The sequence below is a fragment of the Ascaphus truei genome, chromosome 8, assembly GCF_040206685.1.
Source record: "Ascaphus truei isolate aAscTru1 chromosome 8, aAscTru1.hap1, whole genome shotgun sequence".
In the NCBI taxonomy this organism is placed as follows: Eukaryota; Metazoa; Chordata; class Amphibia; order Anura; family Ascaphidae; genus Ascaphus; species Ascaphus truei.
In genome coordinates, this window is record NC_134490.1 from 45,868,410 (window position 1) to 45,890,001 (window position 21,592).

The 21,592-nt window shown below is 44.1% G+C and overlaps 1 protein-coding gene across 1 annotated transcript in view; it reads left to right on the forward strand.

The window, feature by feature from the left end:
• Positions 1–21,592, forward strand: part of SORCS3 (sortilin related VPS10 domain containing receptor 3) — a 445,583-nt gene that overhangs the window by 224,009 nt on the left and 199,982 nt on the right. Inside the window, exon 5 of the mRNA XM_075611819.1 lies at positions 19,503–19,576. Within this exon, the coding sequence (XP_075467934.1) occupies positions 19,503–19,576 (74 nt within the window). The remainder of the gene's footprint in view (positions 1–19,502; positions 19,577–21,592) is intronic.

Sequence of the window (21,592 nt, forward strand, 5' to 3'; positions counted from 1 at the left end):
ACGTGTAACTATTGGAGGATTTCGCGATACAACATGGAACCAGAACAAATGGTATAAGCATTACTTTTTGACGGGAGCTTTTAAGAAAACACTAAAGATCTGTATTAGGATGCATGCCGGACATACATGAATCAGGTAATGTTTGCAATGGCTGTAACTCTGTGTTTTATGGCGGCCTAAAACCAGGGCTGTTAAATAGCACCTCAGCGACTTCTCTGGTAGCCAATAAAGTTGAACGATTATTCCATTATAGCTTCCAGTGCACACAGATATTCACATTTTAATTAAAGAAATACATCATAGGCTAAAGTATGTCTAAGTAAAAAATCTTTCTTTTATAAATACAACTGTAACTGCTTGGGGAAGCCAGCAATGCATTGGTTAACCCAGGGGTCCTCAACTCCATTCCACAAGGCCCCCCAACAGGTCAGGTTTTCAGGATATCCCGGCTTCAGCACAGGTGGCTCCGTCATTGACTGAGCCACTGATTGAGCCATCTGTGCTGAAGCTGGATATCCTGAAAACCTGACCTGTTGGGGGACCTTGTGGAATGGAGTTGAGGACCCCTGGGTTAACCAATGCATTGCTGGCTTCCTCAAGCAGTTACAGTTGTATTTATAAAAGAAAGATTTTTTTCTTGAATGCTGGAGTTGAGAACCCCTGGGTTAATCCCTGGTGCACTAAAGAACGTAAAAACTCTTGCGCATATGATTTCGAGTATGTAAGGAAGCTAGAAATTATGGAAGATGGAAGATTTAATCATCCAAAAAAACAAAAACTAATATTATTTTGGATGGTTTAACTAATTACTGAAGTTGATTAGGAGTGGGATAACACACAGAGCTTTAGTATATGGATTTACAAAGTTCACATTACAAACAGCTGAAAGCAGCAATCCCGCCATAAATTGCTTATTCGTTTTTCAGTATTTGAACAGTATTTGTCCCCTGGAGCAGAACCGTATTATTTCCAGCTTCGTGGACCCCCTGGTTTTCGAGATATTTACAGTTTAGGTGTCATTACCTAGGTACTGTATTAAAACATTGCAGCCACTGTCATCCAATAGGAAGTCACGATATGATTAGTTGCGCTTTCTATTGGCCCGCAGCTTGGTGGCCATTTTTAATTCCTCACTGCCACCCCTACATCCAAACTCTCCCTCACTGCCACCCCTACATTCAAACTCTCCCTCACTGTCACCCCTACACACAAACTCTCACTCACTGCCACCCCTACATGCAAACTCTCACTCACTGCCACCCCTACACACAAACTCTCACTCACTGCCACCCCTACACACAAACTCTCACTCACTGCCACCCCTACATCCAAACTCTCCCTCACTGTCAATAACACCCCAATCTCATCAATACACAAAATTACAGGAGGTTCAGTAAGAATGGCACAGGTTATAATAAGTGTCACGTACGGCACAGGTTATAATAAGCCCCTACAGAAAACTACCTTACAATCTCAAACAAAAGTGCAATCCATGTTTTATATGTGTGTAACGGATTTTCTGACCTGGCCTGTGTAGAGGAAGAAAGAGGGTAGCGTGGGATTAAAGGGGTTACACCCCATTTGGCCATCCCCTGACTTCACCCGGGAGTCAAAGGGTTAACTGGGCTAAGACCCAAAACAGTGATTTAACCCCTGTAATGACAGTACATGTGTATTCCCCTGTTCCCCTGTTCCATTGTAATGTCTGGTTTAATCAGTGTCTGCATCACACACACACTGGAATCCATCTGGGAGCACAAGGGTTAATAGTCCTTTAATGATTATAGCTCTTTGTGAAGTTTTCCGTCTTTTCAGGCACCATTTTGCAGGTCCCCATTGGCCGCCATTAGGGCTCCATGCATTCTAATGGAGAATCTTGTTGTTTTAGTCCTGTTTCCTGTAAAGACCAGCAGGTGGCGTCCGAGAGGGAGAGCGGCGGTTTCCCATTGAAAGTCAATGGGCCCATCGACTTCAATGGAGGTTCCTCGAGGTAGCTTTCGAAGAACAAGTTTGCTGCCGTCCAGACCGCAAACCGCAAAGCGGATACATTTTCAATAGGAAAGCTTTGATCACTTACAAGTCAAGGTCAACGTCAAGTGGCGTGGGAATAAACAGTTCTAGGGCCCCTAGGAATAAAATTATTTTTGCCCCTAGTTCCTAGGCTTCCCCCCACTCGACCACAACCGGGTACCCAAATCCTGGACCCCCGATAAGGGTCGAACCGAGAAGAACGGGTCGCGCCATAGGCTTTGACGGCGGCGGCAGAAACGGCTCAGAGAAATTACTAAGTGTGAAATGCTGTATTTTGGTACTCCATATCTCCGGTTCCGGAGGGCCCAGTGGATCAAGGTTTGGGGTGTCTGCAGTCACTGCTCCGGCATCACTGCAGAACCATCCTTGACCCTCCTGGACCAACCCGACGGAGTATGGACCCCCTTGAAGGTTCGGAACTTTTCCCATAGACTTCAATGGCGGAGAAACCCCATTGACCTCAATGGCGGCAATTTAGCATTGAAAGTCTATGGCGGAGAAGCCCGTTGTTTTCAATGGGGATTTAGGGAAAAGCTGAGATTTCTTTTTTAGTGGAGATTTTTGTATTAAAATGAAAAATGATTTAATGTGCATTTGTGTAACTCCGGTTCCATAGGTCATAGCAAGTCGCTTTTTGGATCATATGGTGTCCCAGTTCCGGCCATGAGAACTGGGAAGTTTGGTTCTGCTGGACCCAATAGAATATTTTAATACGTTTATGTTTTATGTTTTACACTGTGTCCCAAGGTATGGACAAAGACTCAGAGGAAATTCCTTTGTCTACCAGGATAGCAGATGGCCCAAGAGGCGCCCCAATGTCTAGGGTATTGTCACCCTCCCTGATGATTTAAGGGCGGAGGAGGCTCAAACCAGAGCAGTCTCCAAGTGTCCCAGTTATCACCTTCCAACAAAGGTTATCTTGCTAGAGATCCAGATGGGTAGACTGGCTGGCATTCCATTTGTATGTGGGGGGCTACAGAAATGAGACCCCAGAGTTCTACTGCGCATGTGCCAGCTAGCAGGGGGGCCTGTCTTAAAATGTGTTCCCCCATCAAAGATTGGCTGGAGATAATTGAAAACCAATCACAGGTACTTAAGGTTAAGGATAGAGGGACAAAAGGTTTATAAACTGCTGTTCCCCATATATCCTTTGTCTTCGTTCTTCGTTTGCTGATATGGTTACCTGATATCACCTGAATGATTACCTGATTGCTGAAGAGAAATGCTACATCTAACTTCTCATTCCCCAACCCCTAAGTAAGTGTACTTCTTGTCTGTTACTGTATTATCCGTGTGTTCACCTATCCTAAGGAATAAAATCACTTTATTATATCTAAGACTCGCTTCAGTTCAGACCCAGTGATAAATATATATCTTCTGTTATATATATTTATGTGACCTTATACAGCCTGCCATAATCTCACCGTGACAGCCTGACCCACCCAATCTCATATTGGCCCCTGTGGTCTAACCAGTCCCCATTACAGTGTAGTGTCTGGTGGTGCACCTGTTGGCAACAGGACTCCTGAGTCTCCCGCATGATGTTGTGTGGGGATTGCCAACCCAGACAGGCATCTGAGGTAGTGTGCTTGAGTCCTACCTATATCCAGTGCAGCGCCTCCACCTCATCAGGATCCCAGCGTCCGCTTGTGGATGGTCCTGGTGAGGAACTCCTCTGTGGTGCACCCCTCTGTGTAATCACTCCACATTTACACACGAGGGTATGATTTAACAAGATCATCTTTATTGCTTTGCGGTGGGTCAACTGCCCCTCACAGCGGTTGTACTCAGCCGCTCATGATCTCCGCACTTCCCTTTGAAAGGTGTCCTTTCCCAAATTGGTGGATTCCCTATCTCCCCTTAGAGAGATATTCCCTGTGCCAGGTCCCTGGTCACAGTCTTATGAGCTGCATTCTCCCAAGTCTGTACTCAGACTTGCTCCTTACTCCAGCAACTACAACCAACTCTACAGAACTCTTCTCTCATAACCTCTGAACTACTAACTTTTGGCAGTGCTGTGCCTTATGTATACTCTAGGGGCAGGCACAACTCTGACATCACTAATTATGGATTCAGAGCATGTGACCACTCCCATCCATACATAGTGCACCTCACCAGGGTGTGAGGGCAAACCTCCATGATTACTGCTGGCATGCCCATAACTTACCAGGCCTTACTGTCAGCAGGAGAGATGACTGTAATCCATTTTACAGCATGGTTACATGTGTTTAAGGGGATTTGAATACACAAGGTTGTGAGTTAAATTCCCATATCAGCAACAGCTACCAACATTCTAGAGGATCTTTGTTATTATTTATTATTCACCATCTCAGACATAAATGTGGTAAATATAATAACATTGTTCCTTTCTCCTTTTTTGGAGACAGAATTCCAGAAAAGTTTGATTGGCATATAGTGACAACATGTACCGTATGCCTCCAGATTATAAATACTAAAACATTTTGTAATTGAAAGGCATCATAAAAATAAAATGTTTTTTAGCTACATTGACTGTTGAGTCGCAGAATATAATTACAGAAGTATGAAGTTGATATAAGCACAGTAGGATATCATATCTGAGGGGAAAGTTGATCTTCAATACTATATAATGAACAAATAAATTAGGAACGGGAAATAAATTGGATCATTTGTTTTCATTACTGTTATTAGTTTTTATTACTTTGTTTGACCATAAGCCATACATGCGGTGGTAATAGATTACTATATTAACCTTGAATCTGCTGCCCGAGCTCATGATTTGCTGAGCGTGGGGACACTACCTTATGTATTTCTGATCAGCAGATACATGACTGATTGCTGTCTAATGTTTTCAGAGTGAGATGATCCATGACATCCTGGACTAGATATGATGTAAGTCAAAAGTGACTCCAAGCTGTCTCCTGTCTACAATTTAATTGTTGTTGTTTTAAAACTAACTGAAGACCCTGGTCTGTCACAATACATACTGAATAAGGTGTTTATGAGAGTATAAGCTAAATACTCATTTAAAATTTCACTTCAGTATTTCTTGGGCCTTTTAAAAATGGTAACTGTGCTTTCCCCGTGTTTGCGTGTAACACACTTTGTTATTAGGACTTTTCTATGAACCATTTTATGTTCTGTATGTTGGAGGATAATATTTTTAATGCGTTGAATGTATCACTGCAATTATTGATATTGTTGAGTTAACAATTTAAAAATCCTATATGTAATTTTTCAAATAAATCAGTTCTCTAGTATTAGATAATACTGTCTGCATTTTATTTTAACTTCTAATCTCATTTGTAATTAATTTTAATATACTGATCATCATTTGGTTGCTACAGCCATCATGTAAAGTCACATTTAAAGTCACATACACTTCCTCTTGAAACAGGCTCTACACACACCTTTTTGAGTTCTGTCCTTTGGCAACAAAGTATCACAAACAGTTATGTTGCTGTGTTCCAAACAGCAGGCTGTATATTGCTCTGAAAGCTGTAACAATTAGTAATATAATGTTACATATCAGCTGCGGCATTTCACATACAGTAGCATAAAGTTAGATGGCGGCCATTTCATTAGGCACACAATCAGAATTTTTACAGATTGTTTAATTTATGTTTCTCATTGCCCATTGACAGATAATGTATTCATTTTTAGGGCACAGATAAATACAGTATTAGCCAATTTTTTTTGGCAAATGCTTGTTATATTGTTTTTTTTTTTCGATTTCAGTTTATGTTTTGGCTTTAATTGTTTGACATTTTGCTGGCTTGTTTATATGTTTGGATCGGATTGATTACGTTTTTTAATTAATTCTTTCTTGTGTTGGCTTTGCTTTTAATTGGTGTTTTGGCTAGTTGTTTTATTGATTCATTGATTTGTTGGTTACTACTTTAAATTGTTTAATAGTTTTGTTGGTTAGTGCTTTTATTAATAGAATTTGTTGGCTAGTGTTTTTATTTATTGAATTGTGGTGTTTAGGTGCTTGTGTTTTTTTTTATTATTATGTCTTTTGGGCCTTAATGTCTTTTTATTAGGGTGACCATTGAGTGGTATAGTGGTTTATCATGCCCATTATATGGTATGATGTACAACTGTGCCAATCAATGGGTACAGGGTGGGCATAGTAGGTCCGGGGTTTGTGTTTAGGCCTCCCGGGTGGCAAGTGGGGTACAGGGATTAACCCCTTAATTACTGTAGCGGTCATCACTAAGGTGATTTAGGGTGTTAGGGGCCATTAGATTGTTTCATTTCATGTATTCTTTCTGGCAATGGAGGTAATGGCCCTGCAGGATGCTGACGAGGATGCCCTTCATAATGGCTGGGGTAAGTGGAAAGGTTTTTATTTACATTATTATTGCTGACTGGCTGATGTTTGTTTTAATAATGGGTAATTGAGATATTATCCATATCTGGATAATAGTTAGTTTGCATATTACTGTACTGTATGTTTTTGGTGAGGGGAGAGGGAGGTGTATTTATTGAAATGTATGCCACATGAATTTTTTTTACAACAGGATTGGTACCGCAGGTCAGTGGGGACCACCAGAGGACCCCCAGACGCCCACAAGAACCATCCGAGGATACCCGGGGACACCCCTAGGGGCCCTCGGATACCCATGGGAACCACCCAAGGGCCCTCAGACACCCATGGCTACCACCTGAGGGCCCCAAGACACCTGTGGGGATGACCCGGGACCCCCAGACACCAATGGGGACAACCTGGAGGCCCACAGGGACTGCCCAAGGGCCCATAGACACCGTGGGGACCACCTGAGGATACCCGGACATCCGTGGGGACCACTCGGGGACACCCGACAGCCTCTGGGATCAATCCTGTGTTAAAATAAATAAATAATGGTTTTATGTGGGGGTACAGGGGATTGGTGGGTTGTGTATTGTCGGTTTTACATTTTGTAATGTTTATTGTGGGTAGCGGGGGTGGGTGAATGGGGTATTTGGCTCTTGGTATGTAGCAGGAGGGTTTAACCCCCTAATTTCCTTAGCGGTAGCTGCTAAGGTAATGAAGTTGCCTGTAAATGCATTTTTATTACATGGGACCCATGCCTGGGGTCTCCGGTGCCGATATTAATGGGTACCAGCTCTGGAGACCCCTGGCATCAATCCGGTGCAGGAAAAATGCATTTTTTCCCAAGTCCCGTTTCGCCGCTTCTAAGCAGGTTTCTAACACCTTCACGCCAGGAATTTGCCATTCTAGAGCCACGATAGGCGTTGATAACCTAATCGCTGCTACTAGAATTGCATGAGTTTATGAACCTGCCGAATAGTGGCGATAAGTGGCTTATCGCCGCTCACTCAGCGATTTTTTTATTTTCGAACTTATGAACGCTTGGTGCATAGGCCCCTTAGTATCAATCTATAAGATGTAGTTCAAAGCTCTAGTAGTTACATTGGTGTTTGGGAATTGTAGACGCATTGGAGTTTGTGATACTGTTTAGGGATCCAACATGGACTATATGGTGTTTTATGGAAGTCCTCTGCTTATTACATTTTTGCCAGTATCTTCTGCCTCCCTTTCCGTGGCTGATAATTGGTAAAGACCTTATATCCCACAGATAGCCTTTTATAGTGCCATCAATTTGGCAAAGTATATAAAAGTGGAATAACAGGCGGTCTTCAGGCTTTAATTACAGATCAAAGTCTTCATTTGTATTTGAATTCATTGCTTGGAACGGATAATGAAGTTCATTCCGGTGCACGAACACAATGGAACCATTCCGAAGATAGACAATCAACAGATAGTGCAAAAGGAATTCACGCGGAGCACATTTAACATGACATTCAATTAACATGTGCTTCCAATATACAGAAAAACGCTGTATTGCTAGCAAAAGCCTCCCACACGTCCTCATTGTATTCATATCTCAATAAATAACTGAGCCCATTTGTATTGTGATGGTGTTTTGGCTGGTGAACTTGTTACAGTGCTGGGAATGTTTTCGTTTTCCTAATGGTTTGCAGAGTGTGCTTGAGAGTTGCAAGTAAAAAGCCACATAAGAAACAATAATAGTAATGTATATATTAATTATATTTGTATTAAGCATTGTTACTTAAGGTAGCCAAGGAGACTAGAATGAATTGTCGGTATCTCCGGCACTGAAAAAACAAGTGCAATGGAAGGCAGCAATTTAGTACTGTATTTATTTAATAGTAATATACGTAGTACTGTATTTATTTAATAGTAATATACGTGTTAGAAAATCTGGGATTATTAATAGAGATGGGTGAGTTTCGGGGTGCAAACTTTGAGCCCCCGCAAGCTCCCATGGTTCGGCCTATTGCAGCTGTGCTTGAGCTGAAAAAGAGGCAAAATGTTGTTTTCACTTCCGACTTAGGGTAAATATCACAGGATATTGCTGTATTTCACCCCTTTAATAAATGCGCTTTCCCTCCACAGCAGCACCTGGTAGCAGTGTCAGAAGGGGAGAGGGTGGCAGAAAGGGGGTGAGGGCTTACGAAGCTGGTCTGAAGAAAAAGGTACAGGGAGGCTAAGTAAATAAAGAAAATATGAGAATAATATATATAAATATACATACAGTATATATCACATTACAACCCTCATCACAAGCACACATAAATGCAGGGGCCCAGTGAACCGAGTCCTGACTAGCACTCTACAGCAGCAGGAATATTGCCGAGAGAAACCTGTGATAATAACCCGAAAAGTAACAAATCAAAAGGTAGCGTGATGCCACCTGGCAGCACTGATGAGACATCGAGGAGCACCACTTAGACCTCCACCATCTGAATACATACCTTCTCCCACCATAGGGCACATTCTCCTACCACAGGGCACCTTCTCTCACCACAGGGCACCTTCTCTCACCACAGGGCACATTCCCTACTACAGGGCGTCTTCTCCCTCCACAGGGCGCCTTCTCCCTCCACAGGGCGCCTTCTCCCTCCACAGGGCACATTCTCCCTCCACAGGGCACATTCTCCCTCCACAGGGCACATTCTCCCTCCACAGGGCACCTTCTCCCTCCACAGGGCACATTCTCCCTCCACAGGGCACCTTCTCCCTCCACAGGGCACCTTCCCCTATCACAGGGCACCTTCTCCCTCCACAGGGCACCTTTTCCCTCCACAGGGCACCTTCCCCTATCACAGGGCACCTTCTCCCTCCACAGGGTACCTTCTCCCACCACAGGGCACCTTCCCCTATCACAGGGCACCTTCTCTCACCACAGGGCACATTCCCTACCACAGGGAACCTTCTCTCGCCACAGGGCACATTCCCTACCACAGGGCATCTTCTCTCACCACAGGGCACATTCTCCTACCACAGGGCACCATCTCTCACCACAGGGCACATTCCCTAACACAGGGCACCTTATCCCTCCACAGGGCACCTTATCCCTCCACAGGGCACCTTCCCCTATCACAGGGCACCTTCTCCCAGCACAGAGCACCTTCTACCACCACAGGGCACCTTCTCCCTCCACGGAGCACATTCCCCTACCACAGGGCACCTTCTCCCACCACAGGGCAACTTCCATTACCACAGGGCACCTTCCCTTAACACAGGGCACCTTCCCTACCACAAGGCACCTTCCCTTAACACAGGGCACCTTCCATTACCACAGGGCACCTTCCATTACCACAGGGCACCTTCCCTTAACACAGGGCACCTTCCCCTACCACAGGGCACCTTCTCCCAGCACAGAGCACCTTCTCCCTCCACAGGGCACCTTCCCCTACCACAAGGCACCTTCCCCTACCACAGGGCACCTTCCCCTACCACAGGGCACCTTCCCCTACCACAGGGCACCTTCTCCCATCACAGGGCACCTTCCATTACCACATGGCACCTTCCCTTACCACAGAGCACCTTCCCTTAACACAGGGCACCTTCCCCAACCACATGGCACCTTCTCCCACCACAGGGCACCTTCTCCCACCACATGGCACCTTCTCCCACCACAGGGCACCTTCTCACAACAAAACGCAAATACCATACAATGAAAGTCAATGGGTATCGTACACAGTACTTTTGAGCCAACAATCACTGCAGCAAAAAGCTATTCAACAAAGAATGTTTAATATATAAAGGTACTGTACACAAAAAGTAGAATACAGCCAGCAGAGTAAACACATCAAAATAGGTTACGCTTAGTGGTTTGGGGCAGGTTGGAAGTCTGCAAGGTCTGATGGATAGGCTTGAATTAGGGTAAGAGCGAGTAATTGAAGGATTTGGGGTTTCAGTGAGGTTAGGTAGGAGGGGATTGCGGTTTTAACCTTTTTACTGTCAGAGAGGCCACTGATGTATTGTTGACCATAAGGCCTAATGCAGTATTATATACGGACATTTATGTAAGTGTCTTTATGAGATATTTTACAGATTGTGTGTAGTATATATGAGAAATACAAATACCACAGATTAACCACAAATTACAAACTGCGTACGTTTTTAAACATTTTTATTAATAAATGTATAAACTATAAAACACAGTTATCTTGTTTTCTCAATGTACCTCCAGTTTCTCTGCGATTGGAAATGGTTAGGTGTGGATTCCTCTCATTTGTGACATTTTCGTCGAAGTTTGTTTGGAAAACTTCAAATAAAAAATTGGCGAAACTAGAATATTTAGCGCAATTTCGCAAAAAACGTTAATGGACGGAAAATTCTAAAAAAAAAACCTTTACACCGCATTTGTGAGATTGTTTCTCACTTCTAAGGCTGTAATCACTTTGCCCTCACAGCATTGTTACATCAGGAAATCCAGTAATTGTCTTCATTAAAAATCTTTGCTGACAGGTGAGCCAGCACAGAAAATGTAAAAGCGGAAGATATGAATACAATAGAGGGATACAAACACACATAGAAATACAAGGAATATCCTGAATGTAGAATTCCGTGTTAGACTGGAATATCAATGGCCCATAGGCAAGGCCGCCAACAGTAGCCCACTGCTGTGACTGCCTGGCCGGCCCCTACCTTTGTCGCCCAAGACTGTGGACCTCCGCCACCCCTCTCAATGACAAAAGCTACAGTGTAATAGGGCTTACACTCAAGCATACATATACAGGATGAGCCGTGCATTCACTGGTACATACATATATACACTTATAGGAGATTGGAGTATCCATCTATTAGACTTATTGGCTCTACAGGAAACTTGGCCAGCTCACCTGGCTGAACCTGTTACAATCTCAATAGTCTGGTTGGAAGAGTGAAAACGTTTAAGCATATTTATGGAAAGGGTAATGTAGTCTTTAGTATTTCCAAGTTAACAAATGCATTATTTGAATGGTGGATTTTAATCAAGGTAAACAATGTGGCTAAAATTGATGGGACAGCAAGTACTAAGAGGAAAGTCTTTAGCTGTAAAAGGATGAGTGTTAGAAATGTGTCTTAGAGAGAAAGTGTTTTTTTTTTAGCAGAGAGCAAGAGGTGTAAGAAATGGCAGAGAACAATAGGGGTTGAATAAGAATTGCTTAAAGATAGTGGAGTCCCATCGTAAACTCATTGCGTGGGCGTAAATGTACCCAAGTTAGAGTTGTCCAAAAATAGACTTAAAAGACAGTTATCATTGGGACATTAATATAACAACTTGACAGAAGGCACGAGGGATCTAGTTCTAATTTTATTTAAATGAGCTCAACATGGGCGTACACACGTTAAATAGCATCTGTCTTGTTTCAGCATCCAATTTAGAGTTGGATTAACAGCTGTTCTGAATTTAAGACCCCTTCTTAGTATGCACCTATTATATAAGGACCAGGCTCTAATCAGACTACACTATAAGAACCCAGCATTTTCAACACACATTTTCTTGCACAGACTTACAAAGCAATGCTTACTATTTTTGAGAATAGATCAAGACCAGGAGGGCAAGGGAAATAATTTATTGGGCAAGTGTTAATGTATTTGGCTGATGGTGACGAACTCTGAGGTACCGCATAACATCTCACATCATTTTGGATCGTTCTGAGTCATTTCCGGGTACTGTACCTGTTTCTGTTTCAGCTGACATTGCCCGACCTGCTTTTTTCCACATTTTTAAGCAGTTAATGAGCGCATTGCTCTCTAGTGAAAAGATTCCTCAAACTTCCTTAGGATCAACAGGCTATTACTGACATCAAACAAAAATGTTACCACTGGTACCTCCAAAGAGGGATAAAGCTATGTATAGGAACTGAAAACTCTTCCATCCCATAAATCAGGGCTGCACAACATACGGCCCGTGGGCCGCATGCGGCCCGTCTGGCCTCTCTGTGCGGCCCTCGTTGACTCTGGCCCGGCGCCAGTTAATTAAATAAATTAAAAAAAAAAAAGTTTAAAAAAATGGCGGAGATTCATCCCTCTCCCCTCCCTCCTCCCCCCTCCCCCCCCCTCCAGGGGGGGAGAGTGATGTGAGGTGCAGGGGGGGGGAGAGAGTGATGTGAGGTGCAGTGGGGGGGGGAGAGAGTGATGTGAGGTGCAGGGGGGGAGAGTGATGTGAGGTGCAGGGGGGGAGAGAGTGATGTGAGGTGCAGTGGGGGGGGGAGAGTGATGTGAGGTGCAGGGGGAGGGTGAGAGTGATGTGAGTTGCAGGGGGAGGGTGTGATGTGAGTTGCAGGGGGAGGGTGTGATGTGAGGTGCAGGGGGAGGGTGTGATGTGAGGTGCAGGGGGGGAGAGTGATGTGAGGTGCAGGGGGGGGAGAGAGTGATGTGAGGTGCAGGGGCGGGAGAGTGATGTGAGGTGCAGTGGGGGGGGGGGGAGTGATGTGAGGTGCATGGGGGGGAGAGTGATGTGAGGTGCAGGGGGAGGGTGAGAGTGATGTGAGTTGCAGGGGGAGGGTGTGATGTGAGTTGCAGGGGGGGGAGAGTGTCATATTGAGGGGAGGGGGAAAGAGTGTCATATTGAGGGGAGGGGGAGAGTCATATTGAGGGGAGGGGGAGAGTGTCATTAAGGGGAGGGGGAGAGAGTGTCATATTGAGGGAAGAGAGACATGGGGGGATGCTGACTTGTGGGGGGGATGCTGACATGGAATGGGCTGGGGGGATGTGGAGGGGGGTATTGTGTGTTTGATGTGGAGGGGGTATTGTGTGAGTGAGGGGGAGAGATGGTGGTATGAGAGATAGATGGGGAGTATCGTAAAGATTGATAGTGAGGGGTTCTGGGGAAGATATGAGGATGATGATGATGATGATGAGAGGTGGTGGAGGAGAGATGATGATGATGATGATGATGATGATGATTTAACCCGTGCGGCCCAAATTTTTTTTCCTTGGAGCAGTTCGGCCCTTCTCACTTTACGAGTTGGGCAGGCCTGCCATAAATGTACAGCTCATTTGTGATGCTTGTTAAGTACCCTGGCAACACCATGACGTATGATTGTGAAAGACATTATATTTACACATAGCCAATGGTGCTAATCTAAGACCTCATTATCATATTTGAGACCAGCTGCTAACAACTTTGTAGTGCCTGCCCTAACTCTATCTTGGTTACCAATTCCAAAAATAGGGATGCTGCAGGGCTAATATTTTAATGCCACGGCTATTTTTATCATAGAACCTAAACTCTAAATCAGGCTCACAGTGTCATAAAAAAGATACAGAAACAGCTCTTGTTGGTTTCCTGTGTTTCAGACAGCATACATTAAAGCGTACACATCAGACTGTAATTAGTTTTAAAGATGGCCCCAATTCAACTTCATGTCTCAGATTGTTGTAAGTAAAACTAAGACGTCAAGGTAATATTACAGTCTCCTCTCTGCCATAAAATTTGTAATGCAAAAGAAATGGGCATACATTGCAGATGACTACGCAAATGCTAAAACTGAAGAATTAGATTATTATACAAGCAGACTCAATTGGTTTCTATAGCCAACATAAAGCTGCTTCTAGAATGCTCCTGGAAGACTCTGCTTGTGCTAGTTCTGAGCAGATAGACCTGAAACATTGGCTGTCTGGGGATCATGGGTATATCAATGTAAATTACTCAGTTAAATAACCCTATTACTTTGTAATGCATAATCAAGTTACAATCAGTGGAAAATGCTTTCATTTTTGTGCCAAACATAAAGCTGTTTCTATTGTCTTTAGCCAGGAAACATCATACTTTCTGATATCAACATTCCCTATTTGTTTTATTTTGAATGTTACATGTTTTCAGTGATTATCTCCTGACATTTCCTTAAATAATAACCCCATCAAATTGCCATGAACTGAGCAGTCTAATTTACCTAGGTGCACTGGAATTACAATTAAGTGAGATGAATTGTTGTGTTCTTCAAATGAAAGAGTGAGATCTATAAAATGTATAAGCATGGTTATGTAACCTCTCTGTTTCTTCCATTCCTGGGTCATGTCTTGGGTTCTCCCAATCCTGCCACGTGATTGAGTCTCACTGGGATTCATCTTAACTGACCTCTTCTTTGTCCTAAAAAGAGAACACTTGCTCAGACATTGGGACGTTATCCTAAAACAAACAGTCCTTGTTACTCTCCTTTTTTTAAATTTTCTTTCATAGTTGAACCCCCTCCACCCCAACATGAATGTCTCAGATATTCTAATAAGCCCATCACCTTTTGCTTTTTTACTTATTTTGGAACAGCACAAACCTATTAATACGGACTGTGATATACATCCAATCTGAGCTGTCTTCATCCATGTAGAGAAGAACCCTTAACATGAAAAAAGAGCCCTCAGCCAGTTGAGGCTTTGAAAAAAACTGTGGCTCCTTTTCAAAACCTGAACCAGATAAACATTTGAGGGTTATCAAGAGCCAAGTGGTGAGTTAACATAAAGTTCACGTGTGCAAGAGAAGCATCTAAATGGGGATTTGATAGCTATTAATTGTATTATCTCCCAAAGACCTTTCGTGGGAGATTGTTTATCCCAAGGTCAATACACTTAACACAGGGTCATCCTCCTATATTAGAGGAGATTTCACCAGCAGCAAAGGAAGGGGCTCCAATAGAATAAGGAATTTGCTGCCCTTGAAGAATGTGATTGCAGATACAGTGGATGCGTTTAAGAAAGGCTTGGACATCTCTTTAGAAAGGAAAGCTGTATACGGATATGCCAAACAAGTTACACATGGACAGAACATTAATTCAGGGAACAATCTGATTGCCATTACTGGAGTAAAGAAGAGATATTGTGTTCTCCTGTGAGACAGAATTTGGCAAATGTTTAAATGGGTTCTTATGTTGGCTTTCTCTGGAGAATATAATTATGCATACCAATGTAACAGACGTTATCGTTGCACACACACAACGCACTATCCGCTATTGAAAATGAATTAGCCGCCTGTAAAAAAGGGGTGGGGCTAACACGTTATTGCACCCGCTGGCACAGTAACGCCTGCTACATCTGTATAGGATCAGTATCTCCCTCCGGTGAAACCCAATAAATATGTTGTCCATTGTATAACTGTGGAATAGCTCTCACCGTTAGGAACCTAGCGGCTCCTTAGGGATATTGTAATCTAGTCCTTAGTCTTCAATGAGAAATTAGATTTTTAAAAAACAGACTACGTGTTCACCTCAGGATATAACTACTTCACTTCTACTCTGTACTTTTATACATTTGCTAAAGGTTACAAGCACAAATAAAACAAATACTTGTTGATTCCTTTAGACAGGGCTGCACAACACGCGGCCCGCGGGCCGCATGCGGCCCGCGGGCCGCATGCGGCCCGCCTGGCCTCTCTGCGTGGCCCGCGGCGGCCGGGCGCCAGTTATTTGATTAATTAAAAAAAAAAAAGTTTAAAAAAATGGCGGCGATTCATCCCCCACCCCTCCTCCTTCGCCTCCCCCCCCGCCTACATGTATATATATGTATAGTGGTGTGTGTGTGTGTGTGTGTGTGTGTGTGTGTGTATATGTATAGTGGTGTGTGTGTGTGTGTGTGTATATATGTATAGTGGTGTGTGTGTGTGTGTGTATATATGTATAGTGGTGTGTGTGTGTGTGTGTATATATATGTATAGTGGTGTGTGTGTGTGTGTGTATATATATGTATAGTGGTGTGTGTGTGTGTGTGTGTATATATATGTATAGTGGTGTGTGTGTGTGTGTGTGTGTGTGTATATATATGTATAGTGGTGTGCGTGTGTGTGTGTGTGTGTGTGTGTGTGTGTGTATATATGTATAGTGGTGTGTGTGTGTGTGTGTGTGTGTGTGTGTGTGTGGTAACGGGCTGGGTGTGGGGGTGTGTGAAAAACGGGCTGGTGCAGAGGTGTGGGGGGGGTGAAAAACGGGCTGGTGCAGAGGTGGGGGGGGGGGTGAAAAACGGACTGGTGCAGAGGTGGGGGGGGGGGGTGAAAAACGGGCTGGTACAGAGGTGGGGTGTGTGTGAAAAACGGGCTGGTACAGAGGTGGGGGGGGGGGGGTGCTGACATGTGGGGGGGGGGGGGGTGCTGACATGTGAGGGGGGGGGTGCTGACATGTGAGGGGAGTGGGCTGCTGACATGTGAGGGGGGGTGGGCTGCTGACATGTGAGGGGGTGGGCTGCTGGCATGTGAGGGGTGGGTGGGCTGCTGGCATGTGAGGGGTGGGTGGGCTGCTGACATGTGAGGGGGGGCTGCTGACATGTGAGGTGCAGGGGGGGGAAGTGATGTGAGGTGCAGGGGGGTATGATGTGAGTTGCAGGGGGGGAGAGAGTGTCATATTGAGGAGAGGGGGAAAGAGTGTCATATTGAGAGGAGGGGGAGAGAGTGTCATTTAGGGGAGGGGGAGAGTGCCATATTGAAGAGAGGGAGAGAGAGAGTCATATTGAGGAGAGAGTCATATTGAGGGGAGGGGGAGAGTGTTATATTGAGGGGAGGGGGAGAGTGTGTCATATTGAGGGGAGGGGGAGAGTGTGTCATATTGAGGGGAGGGGGAGAGTGTGTCATATTGAGGGGAGGGAGAGAGTCATATTGAAGAGAGGGAGAGAGAGAGTCATATTGAGGAGAGAGTCATATTGAGGGGAGGGGGAGGGTGTTATATTGAGGGGAGGGGGAGAGTGTGTCATATTGAGGGGAGGGGGAGAGTGTGTCATATTGAGGGGAGGGGGAGAGAGTGTCATATTGAGGGGAGGGGGAGAGAGTGTCATATTGAGGGGAGGGGGAGAGAGTGTCATATTGAGGGGAGGGGGAGAGCGTGTCATTTAGGGGAGGGGGAGTGTGTCATATTGAGGGGAGGGAGAGAGTGTCATATTGAGGGGAGGGAGAGAGAGAGTGTCATATTGAGGGGAGGGGGAGAGTGTGTCATATTGAGGGGAGGGGAAGAGTGTCATATTGAGGGGAGGGGAAGAGTGTCATATTGAGGGGAGGGGAAGAGTGTCATATTGAGGGGAGAGAGAGAGTCATATTGAGGGGAGAGAGAGAGTGTCATATTGAGGGGAGAGAGTGTCATATTGAGGGGAGGGGGACAGTGTGTCATATTGAGGGGAGGGGGAGAGAGTGTCATATTGAGGGGAGGGGGAGAGCGTGTCATTTTGAGGGGAGGGGAAGAGTGTCATATTGAGGGGAGGGGAAGAGTGTCATATTGAGAGGAGGGGAAGAGTGTCATATTGAGGGGAGGGGAAGAGTGTCATATTGAGGGGAGGGGAAGAGTGTCATATTGAGGGGAGGGGAAGAGTGTCATATTGAGGGGAGGGGAAGAGTGTCATATTGAGGGGAGGGGAAGAATGTCATATTGAGGGGAGGGGAAGAATGTCATATTGAGGGGAGGGGAAGAATGTCATATTGAGGGGAGGGGGAAAATGTCATATTGAGGGGAAGGGAAGAGTGTCATATTGAGGGGAGGGGGAGAGAGTCATATTGAGAGGAGGGGGAGAGGGCGTGATTTAGGGAAGGGGGAGAGTGTGTCATATTGAGGGGAGGGGGGGAGAGTGTCATATTGAGGGGAGGGGGGGAGAGTGTCATATTGAGGGGAGGGGGAGAGTGTCATATTGAGGGGAGGGGGAGAGAGTGTCATATTGAGGGGAGGGGGAGAGAGTGTCATATTGAGGCGAGGGGGAGAGAGTGTCATATTGAGGGGAGGGGGAGAGAGTGCCATATTGAGGGGAGGGGCAGAGTGTGTCATATTGAGGGGAGGGGGCGAGTGTGTCATATTGAGGGGAGGGGGAGAGTGTCATTGAGAGGAGGGGGAGAGGGTGTGATTTAGGGGAGGGGGAGAGAGTGTTATATTGAGGGAAGAGAGACATGGGGGGGATGCTGACATGGGACGCTTACTTGGGGAGGGCTGCTGACATGGAATGGGCTGGGGGGATGTGGAGGGGGTATTATGTTTTTGATGTGGAGGGGGGTATTGTGAGGGGGAGAGATGGGTGTATGAGAGATAGATGTGGAGTATCATAAAGGTTGATAGTGAGGGGTTCTGGGGGAGATGAGGATGATGATGATGGAGAGGTGCTGGAGGAGAGATGATGATGATGATGATTTAACCCGTGCGGCCCAAATTTTTTTTCCTTGGAGCAGTTCGGCCCTTCTCACTTTACGAGTTGGGCAGGCCTGCTTTAGAAGAAGCCACGTGTCCAGGTGTGGAGCTTTGAGACAGTTCAATTGACTGTTGCTTGAGACAGAGTGATATCACTAGCGAGACTGCTTACACGTCTAATTCTAAGAGCAAGAATAGCGTAGCCCAGCTGTCCATGCTCCGTGTCGCTGATACTGTATTTTCTTGCAGAGGTAAAAACTGTCTCACAATCCAGACAAAAAAGCAAAAGACTGTCTTTAGATTTGGTAAACCTACAAAGCTAGCAAAGCTCACCTGAATGAGCCGCCAGGTGTCTCATGGAATAGCATCGCTTTGTAAATAGAGCCATTATCTTCTGTGTTTATTCAGTTTGAAATGTATATAACTCCTCAGCTGCCAAAGTGACACGTTGCAAGCAGCGCCTCTTTACAATCTGATATCGGTTTTTATTATGAATCACTTGTAACTCCTCTGACAAGATGCATATTTATGCACGTTCTGTTATTGCATTATTACTAAACCTGCAGTGTGCATTCCTCCAACGCTCAGGTTAGACATGTCTGTGATAAATAGCCGGATGATCAGTCCCGCACAGTGGGCAGCATCCAGAACATTTTATCTTCAACATCACTCCAGAGCCAAGAATTATTCACATGGAAAAGTTATCAGCTGGAAATTGATTGAAATTGCAAAATCTTGGGCCCCAAGGGGGCAAGCGGAATTAACCCCTTCCCCGACGAAGTGAGGAATTCTAAATTGCATGAGATATACACAAGAAAGCTGGAAATAATATTGGCTAAAATAGCAATGAAATAAAGTCAAGTAGGGTTTATTTCAATACAATAAACAAGGTACAGTAGTAGGTGATCAGAGAACAGTTTCTCCTGTATGTGTCTGTGGATGTTATCAGGATATATATTTTTAATGTGAATATTTGTTTAACCCCATAGCTGCTTGAGGAACCAGCAGAGCACGGTCGAGTAATGTGCTGCTGAACCCTCTGGCATGGAAGGGGTTGATTGGTAAATGTCACACTATTCATCACCTGCATCTTTTCCTTTTCCCAGCTTTACAGCTCGATGGATTTTGGAAGAAGGTGGAATCTGATGCACGAGAGGATCACTCCAAACAGGTTTTACTGGTAAGGTTTCTACCACTCATTTATCTTCTCTGTGTTACCTAGTGCAACAATTACACCAGCCACGTTTAAAGAAACCAAACACTGCAATGTATTTTAAATCCAGTTACTGTAGTAACAATCCTTGTTTACTTGTCAAAGTGCCATTTAAAGCAGCAAATGCCCCCATGTCATTTTTTTTCTAATTGATCATTTTTACAGATTTCAAACAAGGGAGTCTCCTGGGGCTGAACAGTGCTAATTTTAGCTCTATGAATACCCCACCGCCTTCCCCATCTCTGTTCCCGAGATAATTGTTTCGTTGACAATCTGAATCCACAGAGTGTATAGGTAATAATAATAAAAAAAAAATCAGCAAAACACGAATCGCCCTTTTTGAGATTGATCCTCTGAATTCTGCGGACCAGAGGAACCGGCCGATCCGCTGCGGATCCAAATCTCCCCCACCCCCCTTCAAATTCAACCATCTCTAGTGGTCATCTATAAATGTCCAGGATTAATATCGGGGCCCACGCGGTTCCAGCAGCTAAAAATAACATAGTTCAAATCCGGGGAATCTCCCAGTTTGAATTTTGTAAAAAAATAAATAATCAGTGGACGGGATTATTGCTTTAAAAAGAAATAGTACTTTGTCCTTTTTCAAAAAAGCCTTATTGTGTTAAAGAGGGGTGGGGGGGGGGTAAGAAATGTTCATCATATTAGAGTCCACTGGTTGTCCTTGGTACATGACATTCACTTCTCAGTGAATATTGATTTGTCGAATTTGCACATCCCATGTTTAATAAATTACTGTAATTTAGCTCGATGAAACCAGTTTTTATCATCTCATCATTATCACTTTCATATACTTCGATTAGAATATGCAGGGAAATGTTCTGAGTAAGGCGAGTGGATTTCTGAGAAACTAGATAAGATTACATGTCATCTATGTATCTGAGGAAATTAGATTAAAGGTTTAGCAGACCCTGATGTGACTTCCAATGTGTTAGAGAGACGAAGAAATGGAAATATAGAGATTGTGTGAGAGAGAGATAGAGACAGGCAGAGAGAGTAATGCCCTATGGGAAATCTGTAACACCGTCATTTTCTAGGTACCAAGTCAGGATTCTTCTAGAATTTAAATCTGTGGACTCGCTGCAGGATTTTACTTTTTGTAAATTTAAGATGTGTAATCTACAGTTTTTTTTAACCAATACTAATGTCTCCATGACTTTGTTGAATATATTCATGGTACATCTTTGTAAATGTCAGCAAGGAATAAAGTTTTGATATAAGCTGCAGTTTATTTGAGAAGTCTCCAAGTATTGGAGTATCATGTATGCAGGAATAAATATCTCTATCTTATTCCAATTTATTTCAAATGTTTTTATTGTTTTTTGTGGCATCACAACAAGGCTTTGTAACAAAGAGCAATGTGCATAGATTTTGTCTAAACAGTAGTATAATCCTTCAGAACATTTAAACACATCACCTGGGCCTAGTGTCATTAAACATTACATCATAATCAGAACACACTCCAGTTAAGCTTTAAAACATTTAGATACCACCGAGCCTCCACTCGGGAGGCGACTACTCTCAAAGTTTTTTTTAATGCTTCATCACTTGAAAGGGGGGAAGAAAGACATATGAATGTATGTCTTTATTTGTATAGCGCCATTAATGTACATAGCGCTTCACAGCAGTAATACTGTAGTTACAATCATATAAATAATAAGATATAAATAACACATAAGATATAAATAACAACAAAGGGAAGAAGTGCTTCAGACATAAAAGTAACATTTAGGAAAAGGAGTCCCTGCTCCGAAGAGCTAACAATCAAATTTCTAATTCAAAATAAGATATTTGCTGACCCATTTCTGTAGTAGGAATATGTTCTGTTCTATGACACAGAGAAAAGATGAAAGATCCAGGGCAACTTCGGATTTATCTAAAGAAATGTAATCAGCACAAAAACACAACGTTTCATCCTTCAAGAGGACTTTTTCAAGTGACTGGCTTGGAAAAAGTCCTCTTGAA